The 24,922-nt window shown below is 40.7% G+C and overlaps 1 protein-coding gene across 1 annotated transcript; it reads right to left on the bottom strand.

Annotated features, from left to right (window-relative positions):
- Positions 1 to 3,158: 3,158 nt before the first annotated feature.
- Positions 3,159 to 24,113, bottom strand: mlxipl (MLX interacting protein like; the record flags this gene model as incomplete). Its single annotated transcript, XM_080780189.1, is given in 17 exon segments — positions 3,159 to 3,328; positions 3,864 to 3,993; positions 5,480 to 5,603; positions 5,841 to 5,968; positions 6,772 to 6,894; positions 7,749 to 7,870; positions 8,334 to 8,501; positions 9,181 to 9,802; positions 10,257 to 10,405; positions 12,713 to 12,793; positions 14,023 to 14,188; positions 20,029 to 20,076; positions 20,079 to 20,096; positions 20,413 to 20,502; positions 20,741 to 20,823; positions 22,235 to 22,341; positions 23,749 to 24,113. Coding segments are annotated over 17 exon segments (2,694 nt in total).
- Positions 24,114 to 24,922: the final 809 nt, after the last annotated feature.

Genomic DNA, 24,922 nt, shown 5'->3' with positions numbered 1-24,922 from the left:
CTTCTGTGTTTACCCTACGGGCACAGCAGAAAAGACCTACACGTGTGACACAACAATTCAGATAAAAATGACACAAAGCAAATGACGGTTTACCAATTATTATATCAATTATAAAGGCAACAGCATAAACAGGTATGTTCCAAATGCTAGCAATACTGCGGACAGAGTATAAACTGAGAATAAGTCCAGTGAATTAACATGAAAATAAAAAGCTCTTTCTTGCTGTGCATGATATAACAAGAGAATTATACAGTACACTCACAAAGGGTCTTTTTTCCCCTTCTTCTCCATAGCATATTACAAAGCAGCCACAATTATGGCAACAATGAGAAATCCAGTCTCGCTGCATGCAGCTACACAGTAAAACCATCACTTAATATCTCTGTCTGTAAATCCGAGTGTACAAATGTAGATCTATTTTGTGTCACATTGTCCAGCTGGGATTTTAACCCTGCGTGTACCCGGCCCTGTGGCAGTGGTTTTCAACCAGTGGTCCTTGAGGGGGTTCCAGGTGGTCCCCAGCTAAATCAAGGAGAGTTGGTAACCAAATTGACCCTTATAGATCTTTACATCTTGAGAGTGTAAACCATTTGGCTTCATTTTACGCTCTTAAGTTACATTATTGTTAAACAACTGCATTGCTAAATTTACAAGAAGTTCACACAATTACAGAATGTAGAATTGTTATGTTGATCAACGATTGCCGGTGATATCTCTCCTAATGGTACCAACATCAATACTGCATGGAATTGTGGACAAGAATCCTATCCAACGTACGACAACAAATATTCTAAGTTCTGGGTCTGAGAGGTCATAATGGACCTCGACATGAAAAAGGTTGAAAACCACTGCCACAGGGAATCCCTTCTTTACCGGATATGGATATGGTACTTATGGGCTTTAGGTAGTACTACTCGTCACCCGGTAGGTGTCCTTTACTGTCCTACCCGACACAAGGGTCTACAATACATTTCTACGAGTAGGGAGGAGCTAGATCACCTCCTCCTTCCAACCATACTGCAGAATATTGAGGTGTACTAATTGTATCGCATGAACACATTATTCTACCGCACAGATTTGTTTACAATATATAACGTTTTATTCGTTGAAATACGTCCCTGGTCGCGGTCTTCCCTGAAGGTTTTACCGTTTACGCTGACTGGCTGCTGGCAGCGGAAATCAACAAAACCACGGACGGACATCTGCAAAGCGGAGACGATTCATGCACAATCACAAAACAACGGTCTTTGTACTACCGTACGGTACGGTTTGAATCCACTGTCTGCCTGTATCTCTAGAAACTAAAACTACACCACGTTTCAAGTAACTCAAGCACAAAAACACACAAACAAACGCAACAATACATGAAATTCAAGTCAGTGTTTGTTTATAGAACCACCAGGAAGGGAGCGATGAGAGATTATCTCTGCTCCTGGCACGCGCTTGGTCAACTTGATCCTATTTGCACCACGGAACAAACAAACCAACCATCATGGAGAAACTCTTACCTGTTCCAGTGTTTCTTTTGGGCGTGTTGGTGGCGTCGTGACGGCGGCTGTCTGTCCGTCCGTCCACGGTGACGGTTCTGTATTTTTTGGAGGACAGCGAGTGGTACTGATGTTGTAGTACTAGTATGGTGCCTTCTGTCTCTCCTCCGTGTGTGTGTGTGCTGCCTGTGGTGCTGAATTGGACAGCGCACCAAAGGAGCAGTTGCCAGATTGTGAGAGAGAAATAAGCAACACAGGTCTATCAAAATCAATCTGAGAACCCATCGTCAAAAAGTAAAGGAAAAACAGTGATCTCTTTTCTTGAAGGAGTCAACAGTCTGTCTCGAGAAACTAATGAGTCCAAAAAGAAGCGACTAGGGCTACTGGGCTATTTGATCTACAAGCTTGTAAATCGGCTATTTAAAAAAAGAATCTTGGAAAAAAAACGGACAAATGTGGAATATTTTTTGAATATGTCAATGTTGTGGGGGTCCTTCCTGGACATGGAAACAAGCCCAAATAAGCAACCACACTTAAACAAGACCCAAAATCCGCAACATGCAACTAACAAAGCATTTATCTTATTTTAATTGACTTTTCGTATTTGCCATTCCATTTGAATTTTCAAAATTGCATTTTCATTTTAATTAGGGCATTTTTTTTATTTTTATCAAATTATCTTTTATTTATCATTTTAATTGTGTCATAGAATGAGCATAAATAATAATAATGTGTGCGTGTGGTGAGGAGCAAACTATGAAGCACATCATAGAAGTGTGTCCTCTCCAAAGACTGGAAGGAGGATTAATTACCCTCCACACAGCAGACCAGGAGGCAACCGTTTGGCTTAAGGACTTTGCATTCGCTAAATAAATAAATAATAATGTAAATGCTACTGCATTTTAGATTTATTTTTGTTTCAAGAAATGCGTTAATGACCTGAAAATGAAAAAGCATTTCTCTTATTTCAATTGACTTTTTGTATTTGCCATTTCATTTGAATTTTGGCAGCTTTATGCATCCATAAGCCCCAAATCGCTTACAATACGCAGACATGGCAACACAAAGGAGCTTTGTTAAAAAAACAACAAAAAACTAAAAAACACTGACTGCGCAGTACCCCCTGCTGGATTGGAGGGGCTCCTACATCCTATCGACAAAAATGGCATAATTTTGTGACAAAGAAGATACCACTTGTGTAGCGCCATCTAGTGCAATTTAAAGACAATGATGATTGAAAAGGGCGAGGGGGGTGGCAGAATTTAACAATACATCCGTTTATAGATTTGTCTCTTGTCTTGCTCAATATTAAAATGCACACACACACACACACACACACACACACACACACACACACACACACACACACACACACACACACACACACACACACACACACACACACACACACACACACACACACACACACAAACAATGGACAGCATGGATTGATAGATATCTTTTAACAATATACCTGACGTTCTGCTTTTCGGAAACAAAGTTAAAATATAAGATTGATTATTAAGCGCTTATAGGTTGTGCAGCATTAGAAATTGCAAAAAGGGTTATCCATTAATAAGTGAGCAGGTCTTCTCTGCGGGTGAGCATCAGTTTCTGTATAAAGAGGTGAGGTGGCGTTATAAGTGTTCCATAAAAGTGTGTCCTTCACGGTTACATGGGCTGTGTGCTGTCCCGAGACGTGAGCTGCAGGGAGTGTTCCAAGACAGCAGCAGCAGCAGGGTTGCCCTGAGTGACAGCCAAGGTGGCCTGCTCTGGCAGGAGGTTGGGGTCTGTCAGAATGGCGGTGGATGTGCTCAGGAGACGGAGTGAACTCAGAACCACTGAGGGGGCACGCACAAACAGAGACAGTGCACAGGTGTTAGCGATTATGTGCAAAGGCAGTGGTGGGGAAAAAGTACTCACATTTTGTACTTGAAGTAAACGTACCAATACTGCAATGTAGAAATACTACAATACAAGTGAAAGTCCAGAATTCAAAATGTACTTGAGCAAAAGTACAAAAGTATTGGTACATGTACTTAAAGTACCACAAGTAAAAGTTGATCTGCGACGCATTGTGAGCTTGTAGATCGGCTATTTTCAAATGGTCAAAATGTATGTACATAGGGCTGAACTTAAGTGGTTAATGTATGTTTTGTAATAATAATCAAAATCTACAAAGTAACTAGTAGGCCTAACTAAAGTTTTCAAATAGTAGTAAAAGTAAAAGTGCTCTAAATTGAAAATATTCAAGTGAAGTAAAAGAAAATACCTCAAACGTGTATATAGTAAATGTATGTTACTTTCCACCACTGTGTAAAGGCAGATAAAATGCATTACAACAATGTGTAGTTTCTAAAACACAAGCAGACTTACTGGGTCTAAGAGAAGGCAGGGAACAATGTTGTTCTAGCCATGATAGTGTGGATCGACACAGGTCTTCCACACTCGCCGTAGACACCATCCCATTATAGGACTCGAACAAGGGCTCAATGATTATACTGAACTGACAATGGTTGAGGAAAGCAACTTGAATCATAGAATTTTTGCGACCACAGGTCGCAGTTAACTATGGAATGAATCTAGCATTTCCCGTCAGTGAGTGTGTGTTGGTTGGTTGGTTGGTCCCCCCAGGCAAGCCCCAATAGGCTTATATGGTTCCCAGGTCATCGTGACATCATGTGACATCCTCCCACATACATGGTGCCCAGGTCATCGTGACATCACGTGACATCATCAGGGATGGATATCACTGAAGTCATAGTAAATACGATCTGCTGTCGCAGTTAAGCCCATATATGGAGATTCCTGACGTCATCAATATTGGCTAGCAACTCTACATCTGACCTCAAACCCTTAGATCTCCATATATGGATATATGTCAGAACCTGTTCTGACATTACATATCCTTCCCCATCCATCCTTCCTCTTCGATGTCTCCCTTTTGACTGTCCATTCAAACTCTAGACGGGCCTACCCCAAAGTTATTGGTGCAGCCGGCGAAAACTAGTTCTCAACAGGCCCACAAATTAAGGCCCGGCCCTACCTAGGCCTACCTGTACACTCAAGAGAATGTCCCCGCTACCACCCTTAGATCTCCATATACTGTATGGAGCCGACCTGTTTTGACATTCCATATGTTGATCCGACCTCATCAAAAAAGACATGCTCCTTATATGGCCAGTACAGAATTATTTTCATGTTGGTCGAGTGCTGGCTCTTTGGCATGGGGGGTCACCTATGCCAAAGCGCCAGCGCTCGCCCAGCAGTCTGCCGTCAACGATGTGGATGCCCTCAGGCTATCATGCATCTCATAGATTTGACTGTTATGAAACCTCTATGAGTTTAGTGTGAGTTTAGAATTGAGTCGATAAAATGGCTCTTATCTGTCCAATTACACCAATAGGGGAAAAAAAGAAAAAGCTAATTTAACTAATGATATAAGGCAAGATTCTATGTCAAATGTTACTGCAGGAAATCATTTATAAAACTTACATTTACCCTATTAGGGACCTTGTCAAGCACATGCTAGAATGATATCACTGAAATGTGATGCATGTTTCAATAAATAAAGGTACCTGCATTTTGAACAGAACCTTCTTAAGCACAGACATGGGAAAATATCAAGATTTCACAGGCTAGGCTACTAAGGCTAGGTCATAAATGCATACAGTCATACTGTGAAACAATTTAGTAGTATTTTTGGCAACACTTATGATGGGGGGTCCTGGCACCCGAGGATATTTTGGATACGTTATCAGAAATGGTAAAATACATAATTTATTTATATATACATTTCCGATCACTACATCCTTTTGCTGCGAGTGTCAGGGGCAGACACACAGACAAATAAAAATGGTGCTGAATAGTGTTTAGAGAAGTTCTCTAAACATTTGAAAACGTTACACATGAACGTTACACATGAATTTACAGGTTTTAAATATGTTTGGATCCCTGGCTGAATGCACGTGTCCTATAACAGGTGAGGATACAATCCAGAACTTCCAGTTTTGCAGGGTTTGTGCCCGAACATACACTCGAAACTTCTCCCTCATACTGTCAAAGCGCTGGCGTGTGATTGGCACACCGGTGGCAGGCAGCTGCTGCTGGCACACACTGTATACACAAGACATTTGATATTGGATGAATAACCTACTCCTAATTCAACTAAATACAATGACATATAAATTAGATCATGGCTACGTTACTACTCATTTTCCCCCTCAGATACCTACCCTACCTTAACAATTTACAATGCAGACATTTAGCTCTTAGTAACATACGATTGCAAAATTAGAGTAAATGGCATGAACCCTAGACTAGTCAACAAATGGCAGTACTTGTCTCACTCACTTGATGGCAGAGTTGAGAAGCTGTATCTCCTCTCTGAGTCTCTGAGTCTCCTCGTGAAGCTGGGCCCTCTCCTGCTGCATCTTACTGATGTACTCAGCTGTCTTGTGCAACGTGGTGGCCTTGCTGATCTGTGCCAGTAAACAGAGCGATTAGCACAGTGGTTCCAAATGTTTTTAATTTCAAAGACCCCCATTTTGATATGCATGATTAAGGCCACGGACACCTATAACTCCAATAGCGTTGCAACTGGACCCAAATGGTACATTTGCTGAACATTTTCACTGCCCCAGTGGGGGACGAGGGATGATGCCGACACATTTCAGCACCGGCTCAGCAGACCGTACTTCGGACACTATTTCGGCAAAGTTACTTGCAAAAGTCCAGTCTTTTTCCCATTTGCCCAGGTGTTTGGTGCCCCCCAGCTTGGTGCTTTGCTCTGCATTAGTTAAGCTTCACTATCAATCATTTAGATGGGGTGTACAATAAGGTCAGACTGAAGAAGTCTTTTGTCCATCAGTCGACTTTGAGGCTTAATCAGGTTTTTGGCCACTGTTTTTGTGTTATGTCAAATGTGTGTATATGTGTTGCATACAAGGCTGCAAGACAAATTTCAGTGCGAACTGACAATAAAGTACTATATCATATCATATCATAACTGTTGGCATCCATATTGTTTAGACTATTATTTATTGTGCCCATTCACTACAATATACAGCACCTGATATGTTCCTTGTTACTGAGGCCAAGTTAAGAATTGAATACATACATTAAATATCAATACAAGGTAACTAAAAATAAACAAGTTTCAATGGCAGTGGATGGAGAGAGAGGATTTTCATCCAACCAAGCATCAGCAACCACAAAGAGGGGCGGGACCGCAGGCGGGACTTGACATTGACAAAGGGTCTGTCACATTCCCTAAAAGTAATACCTTTATGCTTGGCTGAGAGCTAAGGGTTGTCACCAAGTTGTGTAGCGTATCAAAACCCAGTTTGATGTTGAACCGCCTCTTCTGCTCAGCTGAGATGTGAGTTATCCGCCTGGTCTCTACCTGCTACAGAAAGCACAGTTTTTAGACATCACAGTGAGATCTGTTTCTTATGTCGCATTCACTGAATGCTTTACTGCGATTAAAACGAATCCTGCTGCGTATTGTCGGAAAGTGCGCTTCGTTTGGCAGGTGTGAATGCTCAATTGAAATCTGATGCGGATCAAAGAACCGCATTCTACTTCGCCAAAAACAAGGGTTTCACTTCGCTTCCAAGTGCACCTGACTTCGATTCACTGCAGGTGTAAATGCAACCCGCATCAAATAAAGGAAAGTAAGCAAACAATGTGGCGGATGAATGATGAGGAAATACATTTGGAGACGGAGAAGGCATATTTTAGGCAGCGCAAAGATGTCCCGTTACCGTGGATAGACGTGGTCGAATGAGGAGACTGAAGCCCTCATCAAAATATAGGGCTTCAGTATATACATATAATTTGAACACCATAGATTTCACTGTGTAGTTTATGAATTGAACACATTGATAAAGGTCCCTGCTGCGTTTCCAATTGCTGCGGATGACAGCGCAGTGTGAAGGCAAACGAAGCAAATTAAATATGCAAAACTTGATGCAACTTCTACGCCCATTCTCATCGAGTCTACCGAATTAGAGGTGTGAATGCGACCTTACTCACAGGTATCCTGCAAAAAGGATATATAGGGTATACGCTAATAACTATTTAATTTGGTCATATCTGTGGGAACCATAAAGTATTTAATACACTTTTTGCGACCGCAGGTCACATTTACTATGACTTTTGTCAGTCAGTGTATCACTCAAAATCCCCATACATGGGGAAAGCCCCCATATATGGTGCCCAGGTCTCATGACATCATCAGTGATTGTAACATATATTTACCTTGTTGGACTCTATTCTACCATGCCCAGAGAATAAAGACAGCGGGGACTCCGGGTTGGATGCTTTGTCTATAGGATTTGTTGGTTGGTCTGGATGTTGGTCTGGATTCCCTGAAAAACTAGCTATAAAAGAAAAGGACACAGCATTTCTAGGGGGAAACATGATATTCATTATTAGATCTATGTAAGGGACAATACTCCACATTAATCCTGGATTCCTTACATTGGGCAACTAGATGAACATATTCAAAAATAGCGGGAAAAACGACTACTTTTATTTGTATATTAAAGGATGGTTGCATTAACAATTTGTAATTGGTATTGGTAATACATTACAGATGATAGAATCACTATTGTCAACAACAGAATGTGTTGGGTGTTGTCCATTGGGGTTTTGCTAGTTGTGTTTTGTTTTGTTTGTTTTTTCTTGTGTAAGTCATGTGTATTTTGTATGCTTTATTGTAAAATTAACATTATAAAACTTTGATGACAAAGTTGGTAACTACAAAAGAACACGACAGTGGTTAGGTTCATCCATTTAAAGGAGGGTTCATCCCCCTGTGCCGGTAGAAAAATTAAATCTTACCTGAGAAGCTGATCTTCCTATCAGTGCCGTAGATTTGTACCGGGGATAATTTCTCACTCTTGGGAATTAAGAGGGCAGACACTGCTGAGACTCTTGAGGTGCTGGTGCTGGGTGTATTGCGACTGAGGACTGAGGTCTGGCTCTGTAGTGGTGTCAACAGTGAGATCCCTGACGGCCACTCGATTCCATGTTGCAGCTGAGATGTAGTTGCTTGGACGTGCATGCTGCTACCCGACTATTGAACAACAGAAATCCTTTAGTCTCTCATCTCATCTAATCATGAGTGTTACAATGTATTTGTGCCGTGATTATTTTCCGTGATTGTGCCGTGATTTATTTTGATCAGGTCTTATTGTTATATAAGGAGGTATAATTTTTTCAAAAGAAATGCGAAGAAAACATGCAAAGAAAGAAGTTAAGTAAGTAAGTAAGTAATAAATACGTGCAGACAAATTGAAGGACATATTAACTTAAGGACATTTGATTTCTGGGATATTTTCTGCAAGGTTAATGCCCCAGTAATTTTAGTGATGAGTTGGGACTTACTGGGGAGCTTGGAGATGATGATCTCTGTCCATTGGCTGTTCCTAAAGGTGGTTCAAATCCCAGCATGGGTTTCCCTGCAAACAACCCATTCAGTTGTTATAATATTTGTGATGTAACAAACATATCGTCTCTGTCGGAGCAGAAACCTTATATGTACAGAACCACAGGCAGACTTAACCTGGCATCCCTATTTTGGGCATAGCATTATAGGCTATATAGGTTTGTAAAAACATCTTCTCCAAATAACAAATATAGCCGTTATGATGGAGACAATTAAAGAAGAGGGAAAAAATGTACTGACTTTCTTGAGCAGCGGAGGACAGCAGTTTGGCGAGGCAGCTGGTCTGTGGAGGTGTGGTGGGGGGAGGCCGAGGCAAAGCCACGGTGGGTCGTACCATCTTCATCCCTGCCATATTTTGCTTGTGCTTCGGCCTCGCTCCAGCAACGGCGACCTGCTGGGGGACTGAGAAGCACTCGGCCATGCCGACAGATGGCGAGGTACCACGTGCTGGGTCGGAGACCGCAGACGGGTAACTCTGAGAATGGCAGGGTGTCTGTGGATGTGGGTACATGTCCTCTTTGGTAGGGTAGCCATGGGCCTGGGCCACAGGCCCCAGGCTGCCCATGCTGGAGGCCGTGTGGGTGATGACGGTGGAGGGCACAGTGCTGGCTGTCGTCACATAATAGCCATACTTATGACACGGCGGTGGATACATGAACGAACTACTTTCAGAGGCAACAGGCTGTTGCACGCTGGTAATTGCCATAGAAACAGGTGGTTCGTGGTAAGATTGATGGCCATAGGACATGACCCCCGATATTATGCTGGCTGTGCCGTACTCGCTGCAGTCTTGGGTTGGCCTGGACTGGACTGGCTGGACATCAGATGAGGAGGGATGAGTTAAAGTGCCAGATAAGTTAGGCTGGAAAAGAGAGATGTGTCTTCTTATTGTTTGTTTTTTATTTGTAATTGAAAAGAAGCTTGTTTTCTTATGGTTTAACCACTTTCAACCTAAACTGAATTTCATTATAGGCGAAAATAAAAACTAATTTCTAAATTCTAAAAAAAACTAATATAGTAGCTTGCAGTATAGTTTCTACAAGCTTGTTTACTTTCATAATTTGTCGTACGCCAAACTATATAGAGCTTGAGGCAGCTGTAGTCACCATTTCGCCCCCCAGTACGTACGCATGTCGAAGACACTTAACCCCCAACAGCTCCCCCAAGCACTCATCATGACAATTCAGCTGAAACTGAATTACTTACGTGGTTAAACAGGATTAATTGCTTTAGAAAAGTGTAGGCTATTATCTGAGCTAAAGTACTATATATTTGTACAGGATAAAATGAAAGGCAGCTGTCAATAGTATGCCTACCTGAGCTAATTGGGTGTCAATGAGAACCTCTGGAGTGTTTACCACATGGGACAACTCTGGTGCAAATGCTTCACTGGATGAGCTTGCAAAGTAACAGTCTGAAAGAAAAGCCTGCTCCAATGGCTGGCTTCGATAGTTCATGAATATATCTGAAACAGACAGATTAACAGTTATTTACAGACCCCCAAGTATTTTATATATATATATACATATATATATATATATATATATATATATATATATATATATATATATATATATATATATATATATATACACACGTATATACATACAGTATATGTGTGTGTGCAGGTGTTGTTTACTGTGTGACACGTGTTAATAAATAACTATGAATTAACTAGCTGTACAACTGCAGCAAAGCAAAGCCATTAAGCCAAGCCTCTATCTCTGAATTCCAATAGAAATTCTTGGGAAGAGAACTTGAGCATGAGATATCATGGAATCCAGTGTTAGATGCATGATCAGTTGCATATGTGACTTGAAGACTTTCCATTATTAACACATTCCCTCACATTACCAATAGGCGGTAACGTGAGGCCAGTGCCAGTGAAATGCGCAACATAAACAGAGAAGAAGCAGCATTGTCCTCCATTGCCGCGCCAGTCTCGCTCGCGGCTGTGAACTGCCGATTGGACTATTATTATCATATTATGCATAGCGTTACGTTGAATTCATGTTTTATTACGTTCCCAACATCGTACTTTATCCCATTCTGAGCACTAAAAAACACTAATGACTGTGTGCGTGTCATAGTATGTTAGACAATGTGTGTGCTACTCCCAGTTTAGCTGCAGCTGCAGTAGCAGGCATACAGTATATTGAATATGATACTGCCCAAAACATCTTTGTTATATTTGTTATTGGTTCTATTAATTAGCTTACTAGCTAACCGTCCGTAGAACAGGTCAGTTCTCCTCTCATCTTAAAGAAGTTAGCCACAACATCTGTGGTACGTGGTACCCAGTTTCAGACTCATGGTGAACCACATCCTCTTTCATTTCCGCATTCTACTGACACAGCTCAGCCTTTGACCCCCCCCCCCACTGACTCCTGGGAGCCCATTGGGTTACTGCAGACACAACAACAACACAAAGGACTGTCACCCACCCAGAAACCATCAGCTACACCATTAAAGGGACATTTCACCACTGGAAGGAACTGCAGTCACTCAATGTTAATATTATTTGTAGTAAATAACAGCCCAATTTGAAATTTGCACCCTATGGCCAGAAATATAATGAAGTCTGTGTGTTTGACTAGGGTTTGACTGGATTGCTGAATTCCTACAATGTCCATAATGCTTTAGTGCACTGCCCCTCCTTGTGGAGAGAGGGGAGGCTGCATGGAGGTGTGACTTTTTAGTCCAGAAAGGACTTTGGTCATGAACACGGTGTTCATGACTAAAATATATAAAAAACATATTACACACATAAAAACCCCAGGAAAGTGTTTCTTGTGTCCTAAACATCATTAAAATAAGCTCTGGTTGCAAAATGGGCGAAGTGGCCCTTTAAGTTCCCCCAAAAGGTTTCACACGTGAACAATGAAAAATAGTTAAGAGGCTATAACATAGGATGTAACATACCATGCCCACACCATAGGAATAAAATGGAGAACCAAAGGTTACTGGGGACTTTCTATACAATACTGATAAGGCAGCTGCACATATCACAAGCTCTTATCAGGATTCTATCATCTCCAGTGGGTCAAAAGACTTTCTGTCATTTACCAGATTAGGTCTCACTATCTGATCAGCCCACTTGGATCACAGAACAAAACGGTGTCATAAATAGAGATGGAGCGCGTTCATTTATTATTGATAATGAGCACCTTATCGATCAAGCTTATTGAGCCGGAGTCTTATTGAGCCCACTATCGAGCATTTTCTATAATTATGTGGCAAGGCGGGAGACGACAATAAATTCTGAACAGAACCAGTATCCTTTTTATTGGCAAGTTGTAGGTGATTGAGTTGCTAATCTAAAATGAATGCAGATGACAAAAGTTAAAATATTTTTTCCTTAAATAAAATAATATTGAAGCAACAGTTAACAGGTTAATGTGTGTGCCGTCACGTTAAGCCCAAACTACACCAGTTGTTCTACTCCTTGAGTTACAGTTGCAACTGGTGTGTTTTGGGCTTAAAAAGCGTAATTTTGTTTGCCCGGGCAGCACTGGTTGGCAGGTATCAATACACTTTTAGACCAACATGTTAGACCGACATGTTTGTGCCAGCGTGGGTGATTCGATTTATTTCTTGATCGCCTCTTCTTCTGATTTAAGCTTATTGATACCGGGTACTAAATACGGTAAGCGTGTTATCAGGATTTTTCAGGTATCGGGTTTCGAGCTCCATCCGTCATTCTGTAGCAGTAGGAGAAAGATCCACTCTGAGACTCAACGGTAAACAGACAGACAGACAAAGGGTGAGGTACCTGGTATATCCATAAAATCATCCAGGTTAGGCTGTAGAGGTGGCAGGCCTGGCTGGATCATATCAGCATTGCTCATGTAGGCTGGGGAGGGAAAAGACACAACATAAGACATGAGCACATCAACGTGAATGTATGTTTTGGTGTGTGTTTCAGAAAAAGCTCAGCTTTCATCATGTGAATTTCCTTATTTTGGTGGGATGGGTTCTTATAGACTCAGTCACATGACCATTTAAGTACTGATTTATAGTACTTGCATATCATGTCTCACACATAACATACTGTAACAGATGTTCAAGCTTACAATGCGTCGTAGACACCAGCAGTCTATAACAGCAGGAGATAAGTCATAAGGAATAAACACAATTCTAAATCTGACAATTGCAAAGCGTTAATGCAAACAACAGTGCAAAGTAAAGTAAAAATAAAGTAAATTAAATAGCACCAAATTACAGTACAGTGCTGAGTACAGTAGTGCGTCCATGGGACTCCCAGAAAGGTCCACGGATGGTTCCATTAACAATAATCTGCGTTTTGGGATGCAAAATGCACCCTAGCATCACTGATAATGTATCTTTTGCATTTTGTTGAACAGCGTCTTTAGATAAATAGATCCATCAAATGTTGTATTCAAGCTGTTGTATTCAAACTCCAACAATCATAATTGCTGGAGTTTATTTATTTCGAAAATTGAGACCTTTTCCTGAAAAGGTCTCATTTTCACACCATATATTGAGCGTGTCTTGAGTGTACTGGGTTTGGTGAGGTCAGATCAACATATGGAATGTCAGAACAGCTAAACAGGTCTCCATATATGGACATTTTTCAGACTTTTCAAAAAGTATTTATTTTAAGACGCCACGGACAAAGCCAAAGCCATCATGACAATAAACAGAATGTTTTTCGCTGATCAAATAATTTGCAAGAAGAAAAACTACGGTAAACAAAAAGTGTTGTATCCTGCCATGTTTTTCTTGTTTCAAATTATTTGATCGGCCCAAAACATTGTGTTTACTGTCATTTGTCATCACAACTCCAGTTGGCTTTGTCCGCGGTGTAAACGTCTATACTTTTTGAAAAGTCTATGAGGAAAACGAACGGGGAATTGACTTCTGGTCCTCGGGAGGGACCAGAAGTGAAGCTCTATAGCATAAATGTCTGCATGTGTGTCAGACGCTTGCACACCTGGAGAACTATCCGACCGATCAACTTCAAACTTGCCGTATCGTGGAGGACATGGTATGTCATGTGCAGAATATGGGAATATACTGATGACAACAGGGCATCTCCATAAAAGGCAGACAGACACTCACTGTTGTGGCGGTCACTGTTCCAGGGGCATGGCTTCTGGGTCATGGTGAACAGGGTATCAGAGATGTCAGACAGGAAGCAGTCCAGGTCAAACATGTGAGCTTCTGCTGGCACAGCTTCAGGATCATTGTACATCTGATTGGACCATTTCTCCAGCTCAGCCCAACCCTACAATACACAAGCAAGGGGATTTTTCAAACATTGACTGGACCAATTTATTTGACACACCAAATTAATCGCTGATCCATACAATTAGAAGGCCTATTAGAAATTGCTGCAGGGGATAGCAATGGATGAAAAGTCCCAAGTGCCAACTACAGTATGAATCAATTTCATTTGGGATTGATGCCCAAATAGTGCCATGTAATTTGAACATTTGCTGACGTTTGGAACCTTTTTAATAAGATTTTAACAACTCTTCTTCTTTCAGCTAATTCCCCTCAGGGGTCGCCACAGCTGATCATCAGGTTCTATCTGGTTCTGTTTTCGACATCTTCATCTGTGACTCCTGTCACCTGCATGTCCTCTCTCGCCGCATCCATAAACCTCCTCTTTGGCCTTCTTATTCTCCTCTTGCCTCACAGTTCCATCTTCAGCATCCTTCTCCCAATATACAACTCATCCCTTCTCTGAACATGTCCAGAACATCTCAACCTTGCCTCTCTCGCGTATCCCTTCTAACCCTAGCCATTGTCTTCCAAAACCTTTATGTCAGGGGCACACCCTTAGCCTTTGTCTTCCCGGACTTACCCACAAGGCAGTGGGGCAGCGAGAGTAAAGTCGTTAGCTTAGACTAGTGCATGGTAGAGAGTAAGACAAACGGGTATTGCTCGCTGGGCCCCAGCTTGAACACAGCAGACACAGCACAACCATGGTTTTGCCAGTCAGCTGCAGACTCTTAAATGGGCTGCGGTGCGCTAAATGTCTGTAGCCCAACAGCTGAGAGGTGCGAGGAGGAGGAGGAGAAAAGGTTTAGCCCTTCTCAGTTATCACCTCTTAATCAGGTTAACAACTCTATCCTGAAAAACTAAAGTAATACGTAATACAATGTACACAACGTACACCGTAAGATAAGAATGTTCAATCAGGAAGTATATAAGATAAGATAAACCTTTATAAATCCTCAGTAGCAACATCAGTGAGAATGAAAAATGGGAGAGGTACAGGTAAGAGTGAGAGTCATAAACCAATCCAAGATGAAATATGCTGCAAGGCAACAATAAGATGGGGCCAAGCCATAAAAGCAATAAAGTACGTCACATTTTTTTGTTGATTACGCTGATTGGCTGAAGGGATTGTTTGTACTCCCGCAGCCAACCATGCATTAGCAGGGTCCAAATTCTTCCACACAAATGAATGGACATACTGTACAATGGAGTGGCTAGAGTGGATCATATAATTCATACAATCGTGTAATTGGGAGATCTAAAGGTCAGAGGTCCTTTGACGATTGACTGTGAGCTTCAGTTCTTGACCATGTCCCATGACCCTCTACATAGTCTACCATATTGCTGAATTTCGTGGAAAGCGACAGCACAGAACTGCCAGAACTGCAAAACGTTGTGAAAGTAGAAAAGACGGTATAAAAACAATAGGGGCCTTCTTCCCTTCGGCTTGGCCCCTAATAAGAATACAAATACAAATAAAGATCAAATAAAATACTGAGCTGCTGTGGATGAGTACACAGGTGGATATACTGTATATGTAGGCCTACAGTCTATCGACACCGAGTATATTAATTAATAATTATGTATAGTCTATCAACAATATACAAATGGATATTTGTGTTTATGGTTTGTCAAGTATCTCCAATATTGAGTATCTGGATAAATATAGGCTATGTACAATCTACAGTCTAAATACAATATTTGATACATGCTAAAATATTGTATCCACTTACCAATGACATAATCAATATCAAGGACAACATAAATTCTTTAAAAACAAAAACAAAAAAACAACAACACTTGCAGTGTCGGAGTAGCTTCAAAATGACAAAAAGGTCTCTCTCTTCCCAAATCCTGTGATATTTCTCGCTAAGACCAGTCAGTCAAAAGCTTGTTGTAGCCAGTGCATGGCATCCAAGGTTTTCCAAAGAAAATCTAATAAAAACACTCACAGAAAATGTGGATCCAGGCCCAGCTGTTCCCATGTGTCTGGGGTGCTTTACTTCACCTCATCTTGTCTTTAAGATATGAGATGAGAGATGAGTCACAAGCTACATTTATAGGGAAGCCTAAACTGAGCCGGAAACCGTTTTCATTTTATCTACACTCTCTCTTAGGGAAAATGGTGTGGAGTAGTAATGAATTGAAAATGTGTGTCTGTCTGTCTGTCTGTCTGTCTGTGTGTGTGTGTCTGTGTGTGTGTGTGTGTGTGTGTGTGTGTCTGTGTGTGTGTGTGTGTGTGTGTGTGTGTGTGTGTGTGTGTGTGTGTGTGTGTGTGTGTGTGTGTGTGTGTGTGTGTGTGTGTGTGTGTGTGTGTGTGCACACGCGCGCGACCGCGCGTGCATGCGGTTGTTACATATTGAAAAAGCAGTTTACCATATTGTTAAAAAAACACTAGTCACCTACCAGGCATCATTATGTTGGCTTTGTTCATTTCTTTATTTTCATGTCTCACCATTTCAATAAGAGCAGCAGACCTTTGTCCTCGACCTAATTCTGGCAATCACACTCACGTGTGGACCAGCAGAAAACCCTCACATTACAGCCTTCACACGACACATGTATAGACTAGAGACGGAGACACATGTTGTGAAAAGAATAATCATAAAAATACTACTCCCATGTGGTCACTTCCGATGTACTAGCCTGTACATTACATTTACACACAGCAAATGTTTCAGCTGAAAACATTTTTATTTATTTTTGTTATAAGCTTCAGTTTTCAATCAAAGATCCCATCATGTTTAGTCCCATTGTTTATGCTTCTGCTATGTTCAATTAACCTGGTTTGTGGTTAGATACTGATTAACATTATTGCAGCTGATAGCAATCCCTCGGCGACCTTTAGTGCCAAATCCATATGGCCACCATTGACAACCTACTGTATAATAGATTTAATTTATATATAGCATGTGACGTGTCAAACTAGGGGGGTTTCATGATTCTGAATCCATTCCAAGCATTAGTTTGCATGAAAAACACTATTCGGGCTAAATTCGGCCATTCTGACCTCACCTCATCACATTTGTGATGAGGCCGTTTTTTCATGCAAAACTAATGCTTGGAATGGATTCAGAATCATGAAACCCCTAGTTTGACACGTCACATGCTACTTAAAGCATAATGAAATTTAGAAACTTTTGCCTTATATATGATCAATGGTTCATATGGATTTGCGACCCCGAAGGTCCTTGACTTGGGCGCCCTACCTAAATCATTAGCATGTCCTGGGCTACATCTGTGCAAAATTTGTCGCTTTTAGACAAATTAGTGCAAAAGCACCATTCTCTCTCCCTATGCTCCTCTACTACAAGGCAACTTCCACCAATTGAGTGGCAATGCAGTGCCTTCACCCATCACATATTAATAATCCAAATCTAGTGCACAAATACAAATATAAACCCTGCACATGAGTTCTTTAAAAGTTCTATACCTTTGGCTTTGAGTAAAGATCAATGTAGAAGGAGGTTAGAAGGTGGCGAGCTTTAAAGAGGATCCAAGGCAGCTCTGTGCAGTTGAGGTAGAAAAATCCTTTATTTCTTTAGATTTTAAAAACAAGGGTTAAAAAAACGACCAACGCGTTCGGCCTGCATGGGCCTTCACCAGGGTCAATGTAAAGTTCGCCACCTTCTTACCTCCTTCCACATTGATCTTTACTCAAAGGTATAGAACTTTGAAATAACTCCTGTGCTGTATTATTGAAACCCTCTCCAAAGAGCACCTGTCTGCAGTTTTCTACATAAAAGGACGTACAAAGCGCTTCTTCTTTTCTGACAAATATAAACCCTGTTTGGCTCCTACAAACATCTTGATGTACAAGGAGATAGAGACCTCTTTTCATTGTGTCTAGTAGCTCCATTTGACAGGGTCAGGATGTTGCAATAGAAAAACACAATACATGCCAGACAGAAACACAGAAACAACCAATGCATCTGCTTCCATACAGGTGTACTGCATGATACACAGATACACAGTGATGAATTAAACAATTAAGATCTTATCACATGGTAAGATCCTCTGTGGTATATGTACAAAAATGTCAAATAGTGTTTCAATAACAACTAGATAAAGTGCCCCACTTTGACTACGCCAAAACCTTGGCGTAGTCTTTGACAGCTCATTTAAAATAGACAAACATATCAGTTCCGTCGTTAAAGCTAGCTACTTTCAACTCGGATTACTCACCAAAGTCAAGCCCTATCTCCCCCGCCAATAATTAGAAATAGCCATTCATGCCTTCCTTTCCTCAAGATTAGACTACTGCAATTCCCTGTACATCGGCCTAGACCAGTCATCCCTCAGGCGCCTGCAGCTGGTCCAGAACTCAGCAGCGCGCCTTCTCACTGGCACAAGGAGACACGAACATAATAATATCAGTCCTGTTTTGGCCTCACTTCAATGTTAGAGTTATTCTTGAGGTCCTTTTATTTGCCTATAAATCCCTAAACGAGCTAGCCCCGATATACCTCACCGAGTTTCTGCAGCCTTACATTCCAGCCAGGGCTCTGAGGTCAGCTGAGCAGTCACTACTAACTATACTCGAAACAACCCAAAAGGACCAGGGGCGACCGTGCCTTTGCCTCAGCCGCCCCCCCGCTCTGGAACAACCTACCTTTCCCTATCCGATCTGCCCAGTCCATTGAGGAGTTCAGATCCTTATTGAAAACCCACCTTTTTCCTTGGCTTTTAATTGCACTTTTAATTGCAATCTGAGTTTTATGATTATTTGTCTGTGCGCTGATGGGCGCTGTTCTGTTTGTTTTTAACCTGTACAGCACTTTGATCAGCTTTTGTTGTTTTGTCTATATGAATAAAGTTTGATTGATTGATTGATTGATTGATTGATTGAACAGACACACACAAGGACGGAGTGCAAAACATACTCTCTCCCCATGCCTTCGGCCTGGTGGAGACAATAACGGTTTTAGGTCAATGCTGATGGCTACTGTACATCATAGCATTGTACTGCAAGTCTCAATAGCTTAGTGATCTTTAACCTGTTACTATCTGCTGGCTTGTGTTCCTTTGAACCCCGCTCAGGTAGCAGACTATATAAATGCACAATCAGTCTGGACTCCAGCCAGACAGTCAAATATTATCTTCTCAATTTTGACCTCATGACAACTCGGGACCTCCAAGGCGAACACAATTAAACTACGGTAAGATTTAGACTGTAACAGATGAAGACCTGCGATGATGTGCCATTAAAGACTAAGATAAGGAATTGTGATTGTATAGAAGTATAAATCACCCATAAGGAGTCATGTGAGCACTGTCGTCAGTGAGGTGTTTCCCCTGGGGGACCTGTTTTCCTCTCTCCCATTTCTCTAAACCTCTCTTTTATTTTGTGATGATTCGTTTGTTTTTGCCCATGTGTGATGTCCGGGTTAAATTGTCCACATCAAAACCTTGTTCTCAAAAGCATCCTGAGAAGTAGGTCGGATTTGATTAAATGATTAAATTTGGAAGCCATTTGAATTCAACAAAGCTAAAGTCTGAGTAGAGGTTAGAGGTATTGTGGAGGATAGCAATCATCAATGTGAGCCTACAAATGTCAGTCAATGACGCAAGTTGTTTCGCACGTTTCTTCTAAACACTACTGGGTCAATCTCTCAGTCTCATTTAGTACAAAGATGCATGCACGCACGCATGCACGCCATGCCCAAACACACACACACACACACACACACACACACACACACACACACACACACACACACACACACACACACACACACACACACACACACACACGATGCAGAGCTTAGGGTAAACAGCAAGATCTTTTCAACATACAATGGGCAAAGCATTAAACATACATTGGTTTAATGTTTCCATTACCTGATGTAGTATGGAAAAGAGGTCATCCTTATTTTTCTGGAGATACAAAGAAACAATGAATATATATTATTCATCATAGCCTAAGCATATACATAAAATAAATAAAATACACAGGAGATAGATGAATCACTATACTCATGGATTGCCAAAATGGTAACACTTTTACAAACTGGATCCTCTTTACCAAAAAATGAAATTAAAGGTAGGGTAAGTGATTTTCTTTGGTTAAAATAAGTGTTAAAAAGCTCTATATTGTGATAGTACTCATTGCTATAGAGTGTTTCTTCAGTAACAGCATAGACTGAAAAACAGGAGTCTCCACGTCTCTCCAGCTTTAACTATTTTATATTCATTATGTATCAGGAAACTCAAACATGCACTCACCCTTTTCTTGTAGTAAATCCTCCACTTGTGATATTCCTTGATTACCACTTCAATCCTGCGCTTCCAGTAGCTGCCCTCTAACACAATTGCCTTTTAACAGGAAACAGAAATACAAAAGGCATGACTGACTTCAGTTAAAAACCATATAGTATATTAATAATGGACAACTTGCAAACTTACATTTGCTTATAGTGTAAAAGCAAAAATACAATACTTTGCAGGTAAGCTTTACCCTCAATGTTTTTCGTTTTACTTTGGGGAAGTTCAGCTGTATTGTTCACATTCAATTAAAATACACTTTCCTTAGATCAAAGGAGAGGAGACTCACTTCAGGTTTGCGATGTGCATCAGACTCCGAGCCATACAGTGGGGTGACAAAACCACATGTTGCGTTCTTTCTCTTCTCCACATCTGAAGCACATATAGTATAATAACACTCAATTGATCATCTTCATGTTCTGAATGTAGAAATTATCTGTTTATTTCTTTAGTTATTCTAATCAGCTATTTGCTCAGAATACGCATTTAGAGAGCATCTCTGATGCCAATTGCTAATCCAATCAGAGATGATCTCCAAATGCATATTCATCGCAAATGCTGCTTAAATAACCACGGTTATTACATAACCTTCAGTTTCCTAACTTTTTCAGCTGAAACACAGAAGATACATTTGGTGTCTCCCCAGGACTAAAACTTACAAAAAAGAGATTATGAATTAACCACTCAAGCACTATTTAATAGCGAAAATAGACAGCGGTTGGTTCTCGAGTGCTCAGTGAGCAGTTAGGGGTTAAGTGTCTTGCTCAGGGACACTTCGAGATATGCTGAGTCCTGGAATCGAACCTAGGACCTTTGGCTTCCCAGATGGACTCTAACCATTCAGCAATGGCATATATGACAATTATAATTATTTTGAAGAGGGTGATAATTGGCGTGGTGATAAAAAGACTAATACAGAATGAAATAGTAGTAGCGTTGATGAGTTTATTGAGTTGTCATCGGAGGAGGAAAAGGACAACAAAAACAACTCGCAGGTATTTAGCATTGCGTACTGTTCTGATGATGGGCCACCATAACTTGTTATACTGTATTTTATATAGTATCTAATGTTATACTGTAGTATTCTCAGTTGAGCCGCTGTGCCAACTGAACTGCAAATGCCTATGTGTTCTTACAGCCAGCGTGTCCCTGTGGAAACTGCTGCTGCAAATGTTTTTTGATTGAAATTGATTGATTGATTGTAAATTGTATTCACAGTTTGTAGAATGGGTACAGTTCAAACGAAAGTAGGCTACACAGGTCAATACAAAATCTGACTGCTACGAGTATAAAACCAGAAAAAGCACTAAGACTTGTTTACATCAGGATCCTCCATTTTCAATTCATCAGAACATTTAAAGACGTACAAAAACTACTCTATTGTGTTCTGACGTGCGGGCTGGTTACTGGCCGTTGGTTGTGTTAAAAAAGATAATACAAACTAATTAAGCACTGGGGTCCTGTACTCAATTCATCGAAACAATTGATGACAAAACATCATATAAACGGGTAGGTGAGTCAGTAGGATACAATAGAATAGCATAGTGACAACACAGAAATGTGTGGAGGAATTAATTGGCCTAAAGACTGAATTGTGGAGAAAAATGGGCAAAAGGATTTTTACTTGTGAGTCTCGCAACCCATAAGAATGGGACTGGGATATAAATTGTTAGGGAAACACTGGTTTGTTTGTTTGTTTGAAATTGTGATCCTTGTGTGTAATCAGTCTTGAGCTTTCTGAGGACATGTAGCGTGTATCAGTGAGGAGGGGTGATGGACTCACACTGAATGAACCAAGCTCTCCAGATTGCATTGTTAAGACGGATCTTATCTCTCCACAGCAACCGCAGGCCTTTGAAAGACTTCCACTTTGGGGAGGCAATCTTACCACTGAAAGCAAGTTAACAGAGGAATTAGAGACTGATCAATTGATATTTAAAAACATCTGATGACAGTACTGGAAGGATGTTTGCATTACCTATGCTGAAAACCTGTAGGCCTACTTATTTTGACTAATTGTGTCCAGTCACCTTGTTCAACATTACACTGCCAAGCTGTTTTGGCTACTTTGCCCCTTCATGGTCTCTGCACACATAATGTGAGAAAAGCTCTCCTTATGCTAGGTACTCATTGAGTTGCTAGGAAGCCAGGTGAAACATTTTAAAGATGCTTTTAATGGAGTGAGTTTAATGCATTTTCTAGACTCCTACACATTGTGCAACAAAGAAGGGCCACTACATGAACATGTGACTGATTGATTGAAGTGGGGAAAAACGAATAAACACCCGACTGGTTAATGAAAAACAATGTTGTGCAAAAATACTGTTTGACAGGCTCATCTGCTCAACTCTGATCAAAATAGGCCTACTGTTAATGTAATGTAATGGTTTAGAGAAGAGGTGCAATAGCCTATGTTGCCACTGATTATGCAACTGTCAGTAAACTACAAAAGACAAGGTGGTAATCTGGCAGAAGTAGCATTAATTTCATAGTAGCCTATGCAACATTCCAAAGCTACTGTGTTTTCTCAAGGATGTTTATCTTAAGAGATATACCAGTAAAATACTGCCATAATAATAATAATAATATCAGTGGTGGAAAGTAACTAAGTAGTTACGTACAATTTTGAGGTATTTGTACTTTACTTAGTAAGGTTAATGATAATCATTTTGTGGGTGGTCATTAGCAGTGGTGTAAAAGTAACCACATACATGTACTCAAGTAGTTTACAAGTACAATTTTGAGGTACTATTACTTTACTGGAGTATTTCCAATTTTCTATACTTTATACTTCTAAGTTCTACTCCACTACATATAATTATATTATTATTAGTAGTAGCAGCAGCAGTAGTAATAGACTATAAGATGATGAGGATACAGGCTTGAAAAGACAAACAGGTGTTTTGGGCAGCAATTCCGTTTAGAAATAGAAAATATTAAACTACTTTGAACATATCGACATGTTAAGATTCAGGCAGTTGAAACAGAGTTGTGTTGTAGGCTACCATTTGGTTTGGTGGCCTTTAATGTCAAAACTGTTTTCTGCAACTGCAAGTCAGGCTAATCATCATGCCAACTGGAAGCAAAGTCCATCTTTCTGTCAGTTTTCAGAGATGTTGCACAAGCAGACACAAAAACAAGTAAACCTAATTGCTTTAATAATAAATAAAAATAGGCTAATAAAAATAATAATCGGCGATTATTATTATTAATATGACGATTATTATGATGAATGGCCATTTTATAGGGAAGTACATCATAAAGTTTTGATTTGACAAATCGTTGCAACATACGTACCTGTAGGCCAGTGACATACACTCAAATAACCGCGTAAGTGTAGGATCAATGCTCAAACTTCCAGAACTATACGGACCAAACGTGTATGTTTGGCACCAAGTCCTGTTCACTGTATCAAAATCATATCCCACTCTTTTTCTTCGGCGCGGTGTGGAATCGCTGTGGGGAGAGGACACCATAAAGTGGCCGCTGTGAATGATCTGGCAGCGCCGCAAGGAGCCCAAGGGTGGCCCGGTACCGACTGTCGCTGCGTGTTCTTCCTCTGGTTCCGTGTCCGACTCTGAATAGGGGACTTGGTTCTGTATATTTGCTTGTCCAGACAACCCTGATGCTGTAGACGTACTTGCCGCTGCGATCATTGCCATTTCAGTTGACTATTGGTCGGTGAACTTTCTCCCAGTTTAAAAATCCCAGGGTGGAATTTAATTTCGTATCAAATGATGTCACGATTATCCAGAGCGAATTGAAGACCCAGACTGGTTCCCTGCTGCAGCACGTCTTCTAGTATGGCTTTCATCTGTGAGCGGGCGGTAACTGAGAAGGGAGTAGGCCCGGGACTTACAGTAGCCTAGGTTACACCTTATCTACACTTCTACTAACTACAGACTACAGCCCTACATCAGTTCAACCCCAGTTCAAGGTTGTGTAGTGTAGAGATTGACAATAGACTATTGTGCAAGGAGATAGCTATAGGCTAATAAGGCTACTACTATTCCTATGTACTAGTAACTAGACAGGCCGAATGGCCCCGTGGTAGTAGGCTACTCAAATATTACTCAACTATAAGTGAAAGTTGCTGTCAAATTTGTAGGCTACATGAATTAAGGTACTGCCATAGAGAAGCACTTGCTTTTAATTTATTTTTAAATTAATTATGTAGGACCAATGACCATGCTTTTTTGGTTAATACATAGCTTGTTCCTTGTTGGAAGTACTCAAATAAAAATTTGATCAATGCTTAGCTGCATACAGGGCTTGAAGCCAAAAACAATCCCAAGACTGAAAATGTTTTTTTGCAAATCTGCACTGATCTCATTAAACGACCCCTATGAGATCCTCAGGACTGAAATCAGTCCCTAGGACTGAGAACTTTAAGCCATGTGCATAACAAAAAAAAGCTCAAAACATCAAGTGAGAATAGTCAATGTACAAGCTCACAAGACTGAGCTTGTAG

This window comes from Protomyctophum bolini (genome assembly GCF_963924005.1).
Source record: "Protomyctophum bolini genome assembly, chromosome: 13".
Classification (NCBI taxonomy): Eukaryota; Metazoa; Chordata; class Actinopteri; order Myctophiformes; family Myctophidae; genus Protomyctophum; species Protomyctophum bolini.
The sequence above is the reverse complement of the archived record's forward strand: the minus strand, read 5'-3'. Positions and strand labels throughout refer to the sequence as shown.